This window comes from Branchiostoma belcheri, unplaced genomic scaffold (assembly GCF_001625305.1).
Source record: "Branchiostoma belcheri isolate BF01 breed outbred unplaced genomic scaffold, Haploidv18h27 scaffold341, whole genome shotgun sequence".
NCBI lineage: Eukaryota > Metazoa > Chordata > Leptocardii > Amphioxiformes > Branchiostomatidae > Branchiostoma > Branchiostoma belcheri.
This window is the reverse complement of record NW_017803956.1, coordinates 95,241-113,494: the sequence shown is the minus strand read 5'-3', so window position 1 is coordinate 113,494 and position 18,254 is coordinate 95,241. Positions and strand designations below refer to the sequence as shown.

Genomic DNA, 18,254 nt, shown 5'->3' with positions numbered 1-18,254 from the left:
ATTATCTTATAAAAGACGTGCGCGGAAGAAAAATGATAGTTGCCATAGTGAAAACCATACGTTATTCCCCGGGCATATCACATCTTCTTTGTGTTCCTCTCTTAACGTTTGGTCGTAAATGCGTCCGTTTGCACACCACGAAGACTTTCAGGTCATCTATTTCTTTGACGGTTGCGCATTGAGTCGTAGACCTGGTGTAGCCCGCACTGAAAACACGCACGTTATTTTAAGTCTACACAACGATATCAGAAATGTTCTCTATGGGGGGCTGCAACGCGGTCCGTGTGTGGACTTTGCTGTATTTGGTTGCCCAGGCGTCAGGTAAGGTTTCGTACACAGTATCATTAAGCATTTGCCCTCGATTATTATTGCAGACTTGTCACTACAAATACATTTTGTACCAATGTGGCTTGTTTACAGAGACCTGGAACGGTGTAAAGCATTTAGAATTATAGAGGGTTATACATTTTAAAGTAAAATATTGTTAATCCTACTGCATCAGTAGTCAAAAAAATATGTGTACGCGTTCTAATTATGTAGAATATTTCTCATTGCGGTTTTTATATTTTAGTTGTCGATGCGACTTTATACAAACGTAGAATATCATTAGATCTACCGCGCTTGCAGATAAATAAAGATTCTGTTACTATGAGGTACAACATGGTAGTACCCCCCCCCTGACTTTAAAGTAAGAATTGCCCTCCAAACGTTAAGTGTTGTACGGATATAACGCCCGTTACTCTACTACCAACGAGCCGGGCTTTTAAGGTCGAGGTCGGAAGGACGGACAACCAGCTATAGTCATCACGGAGAAAGCCTAACCATAGAAACCTGTTGTCATTCGTCCCATTCACCCCATTAATTCTATTTTTTCACAAATGCGGTTTTTACGACTCTGGGTGTGCTTAAAACCAACAGCCCCACTGTTGCTAACAACACTGTCAGGTAGAAGACAGAACCATCATAATGCATATATGGCTATATCCTTGATATTTCTCTATGTCTCTCCATACTTGTTAATTAAAACAGGGAAACAAACAGTTTAATACATGGCAAACGAGTTTGGGTTGAAGTATTTATCATATAGAAGCCCCAAGCAAGACAAAATGTAGTTGTTTTGACCACACACTATTCCCTAGGTAATGTTTTATAGCTCACTAGTGTTGTTTTGTACCCATTGGTCGTAAATGCGTCAGGTCATTCGGCGCGTGCGCACTGAGTGTTAGGCATGGTGTGATCCTTGCTGGTGGCGCACATTTAGACTGTTCCCAAACACTTGGTTCAGTTCGACAAATTCGATAGGTCATCAGAAATGTTAACTCTTAGTGTGGGCAGCATGGTTCTTATGTTGACTTTGCTGTATTTTGTGGCTCAGGCGTCAGGTAAGTTTTTTTTTTAAATATAAGTTGTTTTTTTTTCTCTTCTATTGACGATTTCAAATTGTCACAACAAAGGCATCGTTTACTACACTGTTTAAGTTACACCTGCTTGCTATCATGGTTTGAAATTTCTGAGGAAATGTCGTAGGGTTGTAGTAGGTAATACCGTCTAAATTTGTAACGAAGATGTTTAGTTAGTAGTAGCTGTTTAAAAGAAAGGGAGTGTCATCCACACATAAAGTATTCCACGACAGAAATCGTCCTGAACAAATAAAGAACGAGACAGAATTGTACAGACCGAGGCTTGTAGAAATTGTTCGTATCTATGAAATTCCTTTGAAAAGCCTAGAATCATGATGTATTGTACGGCAAAATACCTGAAGCCAAGCTAATAGTATGGCGGACGTTTAAGGTCGAGGTCGTCAGAACCACTAGCTATAGTCATTAGGTAGAAAACCATGACAACCTGATTTCAATGTAGCCTCTACAAGGCTTTGGCAAACGGCTGTAACAAGTAGAAAATGGCCAAAAATAGCCAGATTGTGTCAGGGAATTGGTCCGCGTTCTTCTCGTTTAAGCCGCTTCCCAAAGCTGGTGGGAGGCTGTGCTACTGGTCTTTCCGCCACAGAAATTTCATTTCTACACAAAACATTTTAAGACTCTGGCTGAGTTTTAAAACCACACGGTAAAGGTGCGCTGTCGTCAACAACACAGGAGACAAAACATCCATGGCTATATCTTTATATGATTATACGTCTTGATATTCCTAAAGGAATTTTTAACAAGCAGTGAAATGCAATTTGGAAATGGACTTTTTGTTTCATTCACCAGGATAGATTTAAGCAGGAAAGCATGTTGCCTGCTATATTGAAAATCGTGCACATTTCCCTCTATATGTTATGCCCCCTTTGCCGTCTTTTTTGGGGGTTGTGAATGCGAATGTAGTTTTCACCTTGCAACTTAATCGGAGCCCAACAATTGTTGTTGCACATACAGTACTACTTACATAGCACTCTGTATAGGTACAATTTCGGGATATTTCTCATGCAACACATCACACAGCAAACGCAACGAAGGGGGAAGTAACTATGCCACCGCAGGTCAAAAAAGACGGGGGTCTATGACCTTATTTAGGACTTGAAATTATTGAAAAATATCGCGTAAAATTGCCAGCAGGACAAGGGTTAAGTTTCATTTAATATAACGCGCTTACAGAGAGTAAACTATATACACTCACACACACACACACACACACACACACACACACACACACACACACACACACACAGTGACTTAAAAGTAAGAACTGCCCTCGTACATTAAGTATTGTACGGATGTAACGCCCGTTACTCTACTACCAACGAGCCGGGCTTTTAAGGTCGAGGTTGGAAGGACGAACCAGCAGCTATAGTCATCACGGAGAAAGCCTAGCCATAAAACTCTGTTGCCATTCGTCTTTTCACCCCATTAATTCTATTTCTTCACAAAAGCGTTTTTACGACTCTGGGTGTGGTTGGGACGAACAGGTACGCTGTTGCCAACAACACATAAAATATAACAACGCATCTTTTGCTATATGCTTGAAACTTTGTTATACTCCTAGAAGAATTTTAAACAAGCAGATTAAAAGGGTAAAAACGGGATAATTTAGTGGTTTCTCTAATGACAGATATGCGTATACAAACATGGTATTTGCCATGCCATGTTCCCTCTTTATAGTGTACCTCTTACTCCTTCATTGACCTTGGGTCATGAAATGGTCTGTTTTCCTACATACAAAGATGTTCAGATCGCTTTATCGTTTAAACTTTGCGCAGTGAGTCCTAGACACGTTTTTTCGTCTCTAAAATCGCAAAGCTAGTATACCTTAAACCTGTTTGGTAATTCGGTCCACGCCTATAAAAAATTACAAAAATAACATCAACATATTCACTATTGCGATTGGCAGAACAGTCCTTGTGTGGACTTTGCGCTGGACTTTTAGTGGCTCAAATGTGAAACTTACAACGAGCTGGGTTTTTAAGGACAAGGTCCGCATGACCACCAGCAGTAGTCCATAGGGAGCAAACCATAGTAACATGGTGACGTTTGTCTGTTCACCCCATTAATTCCATTTTTACATGAAAGCCTTTTTACGACCCAGGGTGTGGCTGGAACCACCAGGCTCTCTGTTGTCAACAACAAAGACGGAATGCATCTATGGCTATTTGTTTATATTTCTTTAAACATACAGTTCAATATACTTTATTGCAAAAAAATACTTGCTATTTCGAAAGCCACACACTGTAGGGACAAAAGCTAAGCGTGTTGCTTCTGCTGTTTTAATCAAATGAGTGCAGATTCCATAGCACAAAAATTGACCTCTAGTCTATTCGGTAGTTTAACTTCTGAAATTCGATGTTTGATGAGTACTCCATCTGTATCCTAGTTGGGTGATTGTCATAAATTACAAATATATAAAATTCCCTAACCGACGAGCGGTACTCTTTTGTGAAATACGTAACATACACTATGGGTTCTCCCCATCTACATTTTTTTTTAATTTACTTTTTTTGTAAAAAAAATCGTCCCGGATAAATATTATGCTCATAACGGACGATTCCGAAGTTAATTCATGGATAAACCAAATACAACCCTTTGAAAAAATTGAATTTTCGCACTTTGAACCCTTCTGTAACAACGGAAATGTGACATTTTCTTTAAAACTCACTCCGCTGTTTTAATGGGTAGTTACGGAAAATAAATGGTCCTTTTATTACTCAATACACATCTTGAGATGTAAAAAAATTGTTTTCTACTAAACATTGTCATTTCTTATTGGAATTTCTCATCACAAGAAAACACGCTGTCATTACAAACCAGACTCTCGCATAGTGTAGTATATGATGTAGCTGTGGAATGACTTTTTAAAAATATAATGCTATTAAGGGGGACTGCGAGTAATCTTCTCCGTATTGTAAAGATATGAGGTCTCAGAACCCTTGTGCGCTTGATGCTATATCTAAACTGAAAGGGAAGTTTAATCTTCTTGATATCTGGCGTTTTAGAAACCAAAAGTATGTACGCGTCGGGTGGTTCAAGCCAGTAAATTAGATTATTTTCCTACCCCCTTTTCTGTCAAAATACCAAATCTGTCATAACTGAGTTTTTTTTAATAATATTAGTACTTCTAATTCTCAACTAGTTTGGGATACAGAGAAGTGCAGCACCTTATCAAAGAGAAACAGCTGGTTTATTAAATAAATGGTCTATAATGACAAATAGAAAGTAACCTCTTCCTTGCCTGCAGAATTAGACGACTTGAAATGTAAACAAAAGTCACTTGAAGCCCTTTATAATGAGCGTCTAAATGGAATCTTAATCTGGTCTAAATCTCGTTGAATGGGACTGGGAGAGAGGTGTGCGTTTATCAGGTAAGCAACAACAAAATGGTAAAATTTTGATAACAGAAGCAGAAATAAAACAAGCTATTTCCACATGTAAAGATGGTAAGGCTCCAGGGTAAGACGGTTTTCCTATAGAAGTATACAAATATTTTTGAGATCTTTAGGACACATATGATACAGTGTTTCAATTACTACTTACCTTCTTGGGGTATGACACTAAAATTATATCAAACTGCATTGCTTAAAAAAAAATTCATTGCTGATATCATTGATCAAGACCAAACTGGTTATATTAAGGACAGGCACAAAGGGGAAATAATGAGGAGACTTATCGGCACTATAGATTACTATGACGAAGAATATAAACCGGGATTAATATACGTCGATAATATTAATTAATGGTAGGATTTTGTTCAGATGTTAAGATTTTGTTTAGATTTGGTCCAGAACTGGTAGAATGGGTAAAGGTTTTATATAAGGATATAACGAGTTCCGTAATAAACAGTGGATTCATAATCATCATAGCATGTGCTCATTCAGCGGCCACCACACGGTAATGGTTAGGTCACATTTGAAACGGCGCCCGTTCGGCATGTCCTCGGCGTAGACGCCGGCCGGCGTCATGACGCCGAGCGTGCGCCGTACTGTCAGGGTCACAATTAAATGTTCCTTTACGGCTCCCTGTCGGGGCCTGCTTGTGCTCCGGCCGGTGGCTCTCATTAATATTCATAAACTTTTGCGGCCGGTTTCTGTCAGGGACCCGTCCGGTGCCCGGTCAGTCCCCCGTCTTGACCCGTGCGGCGTGTGGTAGGGTGCCGACCGGCTCTTACAGTTCGGCCGGGCAGCTGTCAGGTCCTTGGCGGGTTCCTGGCGGGATCCCAACGGGCTCCTCTCGTTTTTTTGAGCAGGTACATATATAAGCGCTGCACTGCCTGCTACCGTTCACTTCAAGTAAAGAGTACACGTCAAGTAAAGAGTAGACTGAAGTTGGCGATGCAGCGTTCAGTGCAACCTGCAAACAACTTACAAGCCCGTCTGAGATTGAGATTGGTGACAACCTACATGTAGGTCTTCTGGCATTGGTAGCTGAATAAGAGAGGCAGGCAGAACTGGTGCGTCGCAAAAGTAACCGAGGGCCTACTTTCGAAAGTACTTCAGCGGTGACGCAGGAAGTACTTCAGCAGTGACGCAGGAAGTGTGCCGTGGCAGCTCCTTGCTATTGAGCAATAAAACCACTGAATATCGTTACTTCTGTTGAAAATTTGGACTGAAAAAAAATGCCAATATCTTCTGCTTCCATTTTATTACGAAGGCATATGATGTAACAAGAGATAATGTCAGACACATTTTATTCCTGTTATGATCTGTTTTATGAAGCTGGCAAGAGAGCCGTGCCGGCTGTTTTCCCTTGCGCTTCGACATTCTGACACACAAATACAAGGTGTAACACACACAAGTACACGATGTAACACACACGTGGTGAACTGTGCGACGTAGTCTGAGGCAGGAGTTTATATATGCTCCCTATAACCCCCTTTTCCTGACCATCTGATGCACTGATCAGCACATGTGACGTCATAATCTTAGGCAGGTGCCTGTTCGGCCGCCCGACGGGTCCCGGGCAGTGAGGTTACGGCGTCGCTTCGGCGTATTTCGCCGAACGGGGCCCGAAGTGTTTTTAACTCTGAGTTAAAATCGATTCGGCGACCGCGCGGGGCCAAAAATAGGCCGGCAGCCGTCGGGAAGCCCGCCGGTCTCCGTCCAGGTCCCGTTCGGTAGTGCCAAAAAACACGCCGAACACGCGCCGAGCGGGCCCCTTTCTTGAATTGTGACCTAAGCATAAGGGACGATCCACATAAAGTACTGATAGGGTATAATCTGCATATGTTTCGGTGACATTTAGAACCTTCAAACTAATTACTGTTTACTCTAAAAAATAAGGCATATTTGTACAGTTATATCATTATTAAGTCCATGCGAAATATCAATTTGCTTATTTTGTATTTGAAGTGAACTATTTTATGAATAACGCCTGTATAATATCGACTTAGCATAGCTTGGATCATATTATTCGAGTTTTGACTTGACCCCAAACATACACTTGACAGACCTTACCGCTGTTGGTCTACTTGTAAGTATTTAGGCGTTTACGAGCCATTATAGCTTCTCCAGTGTATAGGGACGGGTGGCAGATAAAGTACACGTATATATATGTCAGGAAATGCGATATTTGGAAGTGCTTCACAGTCCATGACACCAATCATCGCTGACAAAGTAAACGGAGATCTCGCACCCCCTGATTTTGCACCCCCCCGGGGCGAGATCACTAGCGATCTCGAACCCCCCGGGGCGAAATCGCTAGCAAACTAGTGTTTTCGCACCTCCCGGTGATCTCGCACCCCCCCGCCAAACATTTTGAAAATTGTTCTGTCTGCCCGGTATATAGTTGAAACTGCATTTTAGTGTGATAAAACCATACTTTAGTGTTGTAATCGAGAGTTTTACAAGTTTCCCTGGACTAATGTGACGTATTTCAGCACAGCGCAATAATGGTGACTGTGCCCAATGATTGGTTGCAATAGTGTCCCTTAGTTCCAAGAAGAATGTGTGATTAATTCAACGTTATGTCATTCTTCATTATTGATTTTTTAAAAATCATTTTTACGACATGACCAATATTTCTCTGCTTAGCACCACACATTTATTTGGTAAGCTGTTCTATGTCATAGATCAAGATCACGAGATATAAAAACCGGAAGTTCTGCTGCAGTACCATAACAAGCCGCTAAGGGGCCCAAAATCTAATCATTTCGAGGTCTCATCAAGACCAACCCACCTACCAAGTATCAAGACAATATATTCAAGCGTTCTTGAGTTATGGTGGTAACAGGCAGACAAACAGACAGACAGACCGAACAAACAGACACACCGCCACGAAAACATAACCTTCTTGGCGAGGGTAATTACTGAATATTGGTATTGTCATACTAGAGGATAATGTTTGTTAATAGGTAGCATCTGATATAGTAACCACTGTGAATTACGAAGGCCGTAACAGAACACATACGGGGTGTTCTGTTACCCCGGGGGGTGCAAGATCACCAAAGGGGTGCGAGATCACGAGTGATATCGTTCGGGGGGGGGGGGGGTGCGAGATCGCTAGTGATTTCGCTCCGGGGGGTGCGAAATCACTGGCGGTGCGAGATCTCTGTCACACGGGTCACACGTCCTAACATAACACATTTCTCTTCATACCTGGTCAAGTCATCCGTGCCGAGGCGAAAGAAGCGACCGGTATGCGGACACCTGTCATTTGACGGCAGTTTCCCGCTCAGGGTGGCCTAGAATAGCAGACGACAAATTTGACACCCAAGATGGCGGTGTAAACAATATCACGTGACCTAAAATATAAAGCGCAAATGGTTTAATGCATTAAATATTATAATTACTACATTTTGGAGGGAATGAAGGATCTTTTTCATGGTAGCCAAAAGTATAGAAGTGACAAACGTTTTCATTCTAAGCTTCGCCTGTTTTCATATGGGTGCTAGGCGTCAATGCCCATTGGAAAATGATTGATAGTCCGTGTACAGAATAGTGTTTCCGTTGCAAAGCTTACATTAAAAGGGCGTATGCATTTTACGAGAAGGAAACATAGGAGACAAAATGGCGGTTCCTTGGGCGTGTAGTTTTGCCCTGGTCTGCAGCCCTAATAACAACCTCATGTAAGCTGATGTAGGCGTCAAATGAAGAATTTATGACATTTAATGGCTTTAAAAAACTTACACAACGTGATATGAGTCAGCTATGTGTGTTTTGTGCATATGGCTTCGTATGAAATGGATGTTAATACTTAACCCATACGCCATGTGGATCTGTCAAAAGCTGACAGCGCCCTTGAAATGGTGGCGTGGGGATCGACTTTCGACATGAATAATTAATAACAAAACTATAAACGTAAAACATGGGACCGACCGACGGCCTACAGGCTATTCTCAGCTGTTACAACTTCAAATGGGCTGGCATTTAAAAGTAGCGCAGGAATTTCATCCATTAAGTAGACTCTCACACGGCTTTCTTTTATTTAGTGTACATTTCGTTTTTCATGATATTAGATATTACTTAAAAACGTTGAAAAATTGAAAAACGTTAAAAAAACATCATAGTTATGCAATTTTACACAACCCCTGTCAGACAGATGATACCTTTTCTGTGTATCCACATTGCCTTTAAGTTAGTAAATCAACCTGGGAGAAAATAGACTTTGTATAATTGTGTATGTGTTTGTGCGTGTTTGTGTGTGTGTATGCATGTGTGTATGTATGTGTGTTTGTGCGTGTTTGTGTGTGTGAATACAGCATAAGTCGAGAAGCCCTAGATTAGTCTATTTGATATGAAAAAAAAAAATGTAAGGACACGCGTTGGGCTATCCTGGTCTTCTTGCGTACCTGCCATGCTCCTGGTTTCGATTTGTGTTTTTTTTTTGCATACATTGACCAGAATAAATCAAGAAGCTAATATATAGAGATGACTTGTTATATTTAATAAGTACATACGCCTATGAAAGACGACGGTTAAGCTTAATTATTAGTCTCCATATGGCTCTCCTTAGCACTGCAGAAGCCCTTTTTGTTGTTATATTTGGTCGTAGATATGCATATGCTACCGTCAGCAATTTTGAGTAGCAGATATATTTCGACGAATTGTTTGGTGGCCCGGTTTTGACTTTTTTTATTCATCAAAACATAAAGACATAACAAGGACAGTGTGACGCTGCACTCAAGTTAAAAACTTATATTAACAGCGCCACACACAAAAAAGTACAGTTAACGTTTAAATATACAAAGTTGACATGTGCGCCGTAGTCCCACCACCCCAAGACATTAAAATATTAAATCAAATGCTAACAGAGCTATTTGAAAGACTGATGATGATGATGAGTAAATTGTAACGACTTGTTTGCTGCTAAAGTTATTCTATTCTATTCTATTACACTTGGTTTTGTTTGTAGAGCTAATGTGACCCATTCTGTCAGGCTATGGTGGTAGGGTAAGGTGTATCAAACAAACTCTTCTTTAACATGATAGACGTCCGGACTATTGTTTTTTACTTTTAATCTCAATACTGTTTGTATAGTAAATGTCACCCATTATATCAAGCTATTCTAGTATAGGGTAAAGTGTTTAGAACAACTTTGTACATCATGTTCGAAGCTTCCTCACTCTTGCTATTTTACCATCGCCAAGATGGTTATGTTTTTATAATAGCTTTTGTGTGTGTGTGTGTGTGTGTGTGTGTGTGTGCGTGTGTAATTGTGTGTACAAGCCTATATATGTGGATGAGAAAGATAACTTAAAGAGCATTGGATGGGTTTTTATTAAACTCTTTAGTTGGATAGATGTTAATGAGACCTACTAATAAGATTTTAAGCCCCCTTGTGGCTAGTTACGGTACTGTAGGAGAACCCCGTTGTCTTCAAATATAGTGATATGGACATGCTAGGGTCACGAAGTATGGATGGTGAAAATCCTTTTGCTAAGAAAAAAAAGTGGCATTAGTTTCAATCCCTATAGCCGCTTGTTCTGGAACTGCAGGAGCATTTCTTGAGAAATCTAAGAGACAGGATAACTCAAGAACGTGTGGACGAATTCTTGTGATTTCCCGTCTCGTACGGAAGTTTGTTTCACGGTTTCTGTGTGCGACGGACTCTCTCCAGCTGCCTCATTAATTGGAATAAAAACCATAGTAAGATGTAAAATTTAGACCAGGAGAATATAATTTTTACACTTTTTTTTACCGGAGCTTCCAAAAACGGATTTTCCCAGGGTAACATCTTATATGCTGAGATAACTTACTACTGCTACTTCATGTTTCTGAAAAGGTTTCGTAATCTCAGATGACGGAATGGCCTTGAACTCTCTTCATAGAACGCATTTATTTGGTCATCAGGCGACAAAATTCATCATCCAGTCACTTCTTTCCATGATACATTAAAAGAATTGAAGACATGCTGGTCCTGATGTGATAAAATATAATAGCCTTCTGTGTCATGGTTAGATGGTCATTAGGTGGGGAGCATGATCACGATATATTTTACGCAAATAAGGCTCTCATTTGGAAAATCAATGAAAAAATGTGTTGTTCGTCAGTAGTTCGTCAAACGCTTGATGTGTATGTAATGGTTCCTTTACGTTTAATTTGCATACTAGGGACATCTACTGATCTTGAGCTGTCCCTTTGCGCCTTTTTTCTGGAATCTCGCAACGTATATGTAGTTTCGTATCATGTTAAATGTGGTTGCAAATTCCTGTTCTAATATATTCATTGTAACTAACATACTTCAACTAAACATAATCTTTCTCTCTTTAGCCGCCACGTATCTAGCGACGTTTGCAGGCCACGACTACTTCAAGGTGCCGGCAACTGGACCAATGACTGATATCAACGTAGGGGAAACTTGTCAGGCCGCAGGTTACCTTGCACCGTGCCCAGGAGAAGAAAGCAATTGCTATAGGACCATTGAAAACTGTGACCAAACTGGACTGATAGAATGTCTGTCACCTATGTATGACGTATCAAATGTACTCTGTGGCACAGCTCCTAGTAGTTGCCCCGAGTTTCTAGGAGTGTACGCTATGTACTTACTCGCTGGTCCCGGTATGGCTTGTGGTGTTGAGGCCGACGGGTATTGTGCCACAGATGGCAGACAAGACCGACTAGCTTTCTGTGCCTTAAAGGAAGGTAAGTACTAACTAAAGTATCATAGGCCTCATGATATTATCTATGTAAACCTATGTAAAGGGCGTAGGCTTAACTAAATTTTGTTACTGAATAAATAATGTGACGATGATAATGGTGATGAAGCACAATTAAAGACAATACTTTAGTAGCTGTAAAATATCCAGAAAGAAAAACAAAGCCATCTAGTGACATAAAAATTAATGGGTAGGTTATGCGTCGTATATATTTTATTTAGCATGTTTATGATGATATTTTAGCATGCCTATATCTTTTTTTTTTAGGTTTATAAGGGCTCTGGTTTTCCTTCAGGAGATTTTTTTCTCTGTGATTTATAAAGTTTGATTAATCATATTTTTTCTGCAGATTCCTGCTTGTATAACCCGTGTGTAGCACTTGCCACTTGCACGGACAACCCTGCTCCACCTGCTACATGTACGTGCAGCGCTGGGTATGTAGGAGATGGGTACGTCAGTGGATCTGGATGTTCAGGTACCAGCTTTTAGTAATTTTCTTTATCTTTGTCGTGTTATAGATCATAGTTATTGCCTGTTGATATAGGCACTTGCTTGCAAAACCAATGTCTTTTTTTAACGCCACGGGTGTAGAAAACCCTTGGAATACACTTGCTAACAGTTGAAACCTAAAGTCTTCGTCTAAGCTTTCTACGAATTATTAAATCATTAAAGAGTAAATGAAAATAAGGTAAAGAGCAAGTAGTGAAAAGAAGGTAGCAATGAAATATCATAATCAGCAAAACGTGTTCGAGTGAATGCAGCATATTCCACTCCTTCTTCATCCCCATCCAAAAGTGTTCATTGTAAAATCTTTCGGGTACACAGTCGGAGAGTGTAACGTCCTACCAGCTCCTACAAACGGTGCCGTGACTGGTTCTAACTCCTTAGGAGACACAGTCACATACTCGTGTGACTCAGGATACAACCTGGTTGGTTCAGCTACACGTACCTGTCAGGCAGACCTGACTTGGACTGCAAGTGACCCGACCTGCGAAGGTGATGTTTCGCTTTTATATAACAATTACCATTGTATATTTTGTTTACTTTGTTGTTCTTTGTACCAAGAAAAAAATAAAAACTTAGGTTGGAGTAAAACGCTCTATTCTTATCTGTACACGTTCTGTTAATTTTGTCATGAAAGTAGAAATAATAAAAAAGTTAATTACTCTGTAAATAGCAACTTTGACAGTTTAAAAAAAGCAGTAATAAGCAATGCACACGATATACAGCTGGACAGTGCCCTACCCCGGACGCTCCTACAAACGGTGCCGTGACTGGTTCTAACTCCTTGGGAGACACAGTCACATACTCGTGTGACTCAGGATACAACCTGGTTGGTTCAGCTACACGTACCTGTCAGGCAGACCTGACTTGGACTGCAAGTGACCCGACCTGCGAAGGTGATGTTTTGCTTTTATATAACCTTTATAACTGTGTATTTCGATTACTTTGTTACTTCACAAAAAAGGCATAAAACGTAAATTGGAGTTAAAAGCACACTCGAGCAGAGGCCAGTATCACCTAAAAGAAAACATTTTTATTGATACAAATTCTACCAAATTTGTAAAATTTAGTTATGGACTAACAAGGAATGGAACCACATGTAGTTATAACCCAGTAAATGAGTAGTGCCCCTCCATGCAGATCCATGCATGGTGTGACGGGAACGATACCCAGCTTGAGTATAGATTCCGATGGGGCGATTGCTGAAGAGTTAACCCTATTCTGATCGGGCTTTTAGGGCATGCTCAGACCCTGTAACTCAACAACCACTTATAGTAGGGCCACCAAATTTTCAGAGAATGTTGTAGTTATAAAATTTATAACAAGTTTTGTGTAATTATAACGTCATATGACGCCGTTATGACGTCATTAAAGTGATGTTTTGAGTAAAACCATCAAAAATATTTTTCCGTAAAACTCAGAGGAATACAGGCAAATTTCAACAAAATTTGTCTTTGATAGAATATTAATGTCTGCTAATACTTATATTGCCCCTGGCAACAACACTTACGTCTAAATGACTTCATATAATGACGTCATGAAAATTAAGCTGTCGGCCATCTTGGATCAGAAATCTTGAATTTTGAAAATTGCATTCTTTTAACATACAGCCTCAGACCGCAACGCTAATAGACTTAAGATGTTCATATGAACGTTTTATGTGAAAAAAAATACGGAGTTGAAACGAAAAATTAGTAAAAAAATCATGGTCAAAGAAGAGCTAATTTTATGGTCCGCCATCTTGGTTTTTGACCGATGATGTCATCAAATTAGCATAAATTATTAATATTTAATTATAGAAAATATATTTAATTATATAAGATGTTGTTAATGTTAAAACGGAAATGTAATTAAACATAGAACCTAGAACATTTTTATGTTTGAACCAAACTTAGTGTTTTTTCCAAAGACTGCCTATCAAAAACCCGTTGCCATGGCCACACGAAAAATCAAGAAACTATCTAATTAATATGAATTTGTTGCCAGTTAACTTTTAGGAAACGTCGCCAAATTTGACGCTTTTAGCGCAAGCCGTTCAGGCGTTATCTGAGATGAAATTGGGCGCTGGCCTCAAAAAAGCCCCTCCCTCCCGGTCTGAATAGTGTTAAGTCGTTTTTTTACTCAAAGTAAGAGAAAACTTTAATGTTAAGGCAGTGATAAGCAGTATTCACGATATACAGCTGGGCAGTGTTCCACCCCGCCAGCTCCTACAAACGGTGCCGTGACTGGTTCTAACTCCTTGGGAGACACAGTCACATACTCGTGTGACTCAGGATACAACCTGGTTGGTTCAGCTACACGTACCTGTCAGACAGACCTGACTTGGACTGCAAGTGACCCGACCTGCGAAGGTGATGTATCGCTTTTATATAACCATTATCATTGTATATTTTGTTTACTTTGTTGTTCTTTGCACAAAGAAAAAAAAATTAAAAACTTAGGTTGGAGTAAAACGCTCGATTCTAACTTTGACAGTTTTGAACATGACAGTAATGAGCAATATCCACGATACAGCTGGACAGTGTTCCACCCCGCCAGATCCTACAAACGGTGCCGTGACTGGTTCTAACTCCTTGGGAGACACAGTCACATACTCGTGTGACTCAGGATACAACCTGGTTGGTTCAGCTACACGTACCTGTCAGACAGACCTGACTTGGACTGCAAGTGACCCGACCTGCGAAGGTGATGTTTCGCTGTTATATAACAATTACCATTGTATGTTTTGTTTACTTTGTTGTTCTTTGCGCCAAGAAAAAATATAAACTTGAGTTGGAGTAAATCGCTCCATTCTTATCTGTACACGTTCTGTTAATTTTGCCATGAAAGTAGAAATAAAAAAAATAGTTAATTACTCTATAAATAGCATTGAAGAGGTTCATCAGTCACGTAGAATTAACAGTTAGTAGAAATTCTTCAATCAGTGACTGTATTTAAAGGTAAAAACACGTACCTCGAAATTTTCGGTGTCGACTGTACACCTTTCTCAAGGAGTGACCTAGTCTCGCGAGAACATGAGACTAGGTCGAGACTTGTGTGGATCTTCTGGACTGACGAACATCAGAAGTCTGTAGACCGTCAGGACGGTAAATCCGCGCTTAGCCAACATGAACTCAAAGCGGGACATAGGGTCACAAACGGCCCTATTTTGGACATCGTTAAGATCATAGACCAGGAATCCCGGAAGTCACATAGAAAGATTAAGGAAGCGGTCCGATCCATATCCAGTTGGAACGTGCCGGGATAAATCGCAATAAAGGTTGGGAGCTGCCCAAGTCCTACCTACTCCTACTCCGCAAGGATGCGGGGGAGGTCAGAAGATCCACACAAGTCTCGACCTAGTCTCGTGTTCTCGCTCGTGTTAATCACTCCTTGAGAAAGGTGTACAGTCGACACCGAAAATTTGGAGGTACGTGTTTTTACCTTTAAATACAGTCACTGATTGAAGAATTTCTACTAACTCTATAAATAGCAACTTTGACAGTTGAAAAAAAGGAATAAGCAATGTACACGATATACAGCTGGGCAGTGTTCCACCCCGCCAGCTCCTACAAACGGTGCCGTGACTGGTTCTAACTCCTTGGGAGACACAGTCACATACTCGTGTGACTCAGGATACAACCTGGTTGGTTCAGCTACACGTACCTGTCAGGCAGACCTGACTTGGACTGCAAGTGACCCGACCTGCGAAGGTGATGTTTCGCTTTTATATAACAATTACCATTGTATGTTTTGTTTACTTTGTTGTTCTTTGCGCCAAGAAAAAATATAAACTTGAGTTGGAGTAAATCGCTCCATTCTTATCTGTACACGTTTTGTTAATTTTGCCATGAAAGTAGAAATAAAAAAAATAGTTAATTACTCTATAAATAGCAACTTTGACAGTTAAAAAAAAAGGAATAAGCAATGTACACGATATACAGCTGGACAGTGTCCCACCCCGCCAGCTCCTACAAACGGTGCCGTGACTGGTTCTAACTCCTTTGGAGACACAGTCACATACTCGTGTGACTCAGGATACAACCTGGTTGGTTCAGCTACACGTACCTGTCAGGCAGACCTGACTTGGACTGCAAGTGACCCGACCTGCGAAGGTGATGTTTTGCTTTTATATAACCATTATAACTGTGTATTTCGATTACTTTGTTACTTCACAAAAAAAGGCATAAAACGTAAATTGGAGTTAAAAGCACACTCGAGCAGAGGCCAGTATCACCTAAAAGAAAACATTTTTATTGATACAAATTCTACCAAATTTGTAAAATTTAGTTATGGACTAACAAGGAATGGAACCACATGTAGTTATAACCCAGTGAATGAGTAGTGCCCCTCCATGCAGACCCATGCATGGTGTGACGGGAACGATACCCAGCTTGAGTATAGATTCCGATGGGGCGATTGCTGAAGAGTTAACCCTATTCTGATCGGGCTTTTAGGGCATGCTCAGACCCTGTAACTCAACAACCACTTATAGTAGAGCCACCAAATTTTTCAGAGAATGTTGTAGTTATAAAATTCATAATAAATTTTGTGTAATTGTAACGTCATATGACGCCATTATGACGTCATTAAAGTGATTTTCTTGGGTAAAACCATCAAAAATATTTTTCCGTAAAACTCAGAGGAATACAAGCAAATTTCAACAAAATTTGTCTTTGATAGAATATTAATGTCTGCTAATACTTATATTGCCCCTGGCAACAACACTTACGTCTAAATGACTTCATATAATGACGTCATGAAAATTAAGCTGTCGGCCATCTTGGATCAGAAATCTTGAATTTTGAAAATTGCATTATTTTAACAAACAGCCTCAAAACGAAACGCTAATAGACTTAAGGTGTTCATATTAACGTTTTATGTGAAAAAAATTCGGAGTTAAAACATAAAAAATTAGTGAAAAAATCATGGTCAAAGAAGAGCTAATTTTATGGTCCGCCATCTTGGTTTTTTGACCGATGATGTCATCAAATTAGCATTAATTATTAATATTTAATTATAGAAAAATATATTTAATTATATAAGATGTTGTTAATGTTAAAAAGGAAATGTAATTAAACATAGAACCTAGAACATTTTTATGTTTGAACCAAACTTAGTGTTTTTTCCAAAGACTGCCTATCAAAAACCCGTTGCCATGGCCACACGAAAAATCAAGAAACTATCTAATTAATATGAATTTGTTGCCAGTTAACTTTTAGGAAATGTCGCCAAATTTGACGCTTTTAGCGCAAGCCGTTCAGGCGTTATCTGAGATGAAATTGGGCGCTGGCCTCAAAAAAGCCCCTCCCTCCCGGTCTGAATAGTGTTAAGTCGTTTTTTTACTCAAAGTAAGAGAAAACTTTAATGTTAAGGCAGTGATAAGCAATATTCACGATATACAGCTGGGCAGTGTTCCACCCCGCCAGCTCCTACAAACGGTGCCGTGACTGGTTCTAACTCCTTGGGAGACACAGTCACATTTTCGTGTGACTCAGGATACAACCTGGTTGGTTCAGCTACACGTACCTGTCAGACAGACCTGACTTGGACTGCAAGTGACCCGACCTGCGAAGGTCATGTTTCTCTTTTATATAACCATTATCATTGTATATTTTGTTTAATTTGTTGTTCTTTGCACAACGAAAAAAAAAATAAAAACTTAGGTTGGAGTAAAACGCTCGATTCTAACTTTGACAGTTTTGAACATGATAGTAATGAGGAATATCAACGATATACAGCTGGACAGTGTTCCACCCCGCCAGCTCCTACAAACGGTGCCGTGACTGGTTCTAACTCCTTGGGAGACACAGTCACATACTCGTGTGACTCAGGATACAACCTGGTTGGTTCAGCTACACGTACCTGTCAGACAGACCTGACTTGGACTGCAAGTGACCCGACCTGCGAAGGTGATGTTTCGCTTTTATATAACCTTTACCATTGTATATTTTGTTCACTTTGCTGTTCTTTGCACAATGAAAAAAAAAAAACTTAGGTTGGAGTAAAACGAACGCTCTATTCTTATATATACACGTTCTGTTAATATTGTCATGAAAGTAGAAATAAAAAAATAAGTTAATTACTCTGCAAATAGCAATTTTGACAGTTTTAAACATGGCAATAATAAGCAATATCCACGATATACAGCTGGACAGTGCCCCACCCCGCCAGCTCCTACAAACGGTGCCGTGACTGGTTCTAACTCCTTTGGAGACACAGTCACATACTCGTGTGACTCAGGATACAAC

At 40.1% G+C, this 18,254-nt stretch overlaps 1 protein-coding gene across 1 annotated transcript in view; it reads left to right on the top strand.

Moving 5' to 3' along the window:
- Positions 1–11,424: 11,424 nt before the first annotated feature.
- The window catches only part of LOC109475684, a 40,164-nt gene continuing 33,334 nt past the window's right edge, over positions 11,425–18,254 (top strand). Inside the window, exons 1-5 of the mRNA XM_019776447.1 lie at positions 11,425–11,506; positions 11,870–11,938; positions 12,346–12,516; positions 12,750–12,920; positions 14,539–14,709. Coding sequence (XP_019632006.1) covers positions 11,425–11,506; positions 11,870–11,938; positions 12,346–12,516; positions 12,750–12,920; positions 14,539–14,709 — 664 coding nt within the window. The remainder of the gene's footprint in view (positions 11,507–11,869; positions 11,939–12,345; positions 12,517–12,749; positions 12,921–14,538; positions 14,710–18,254) is intronic.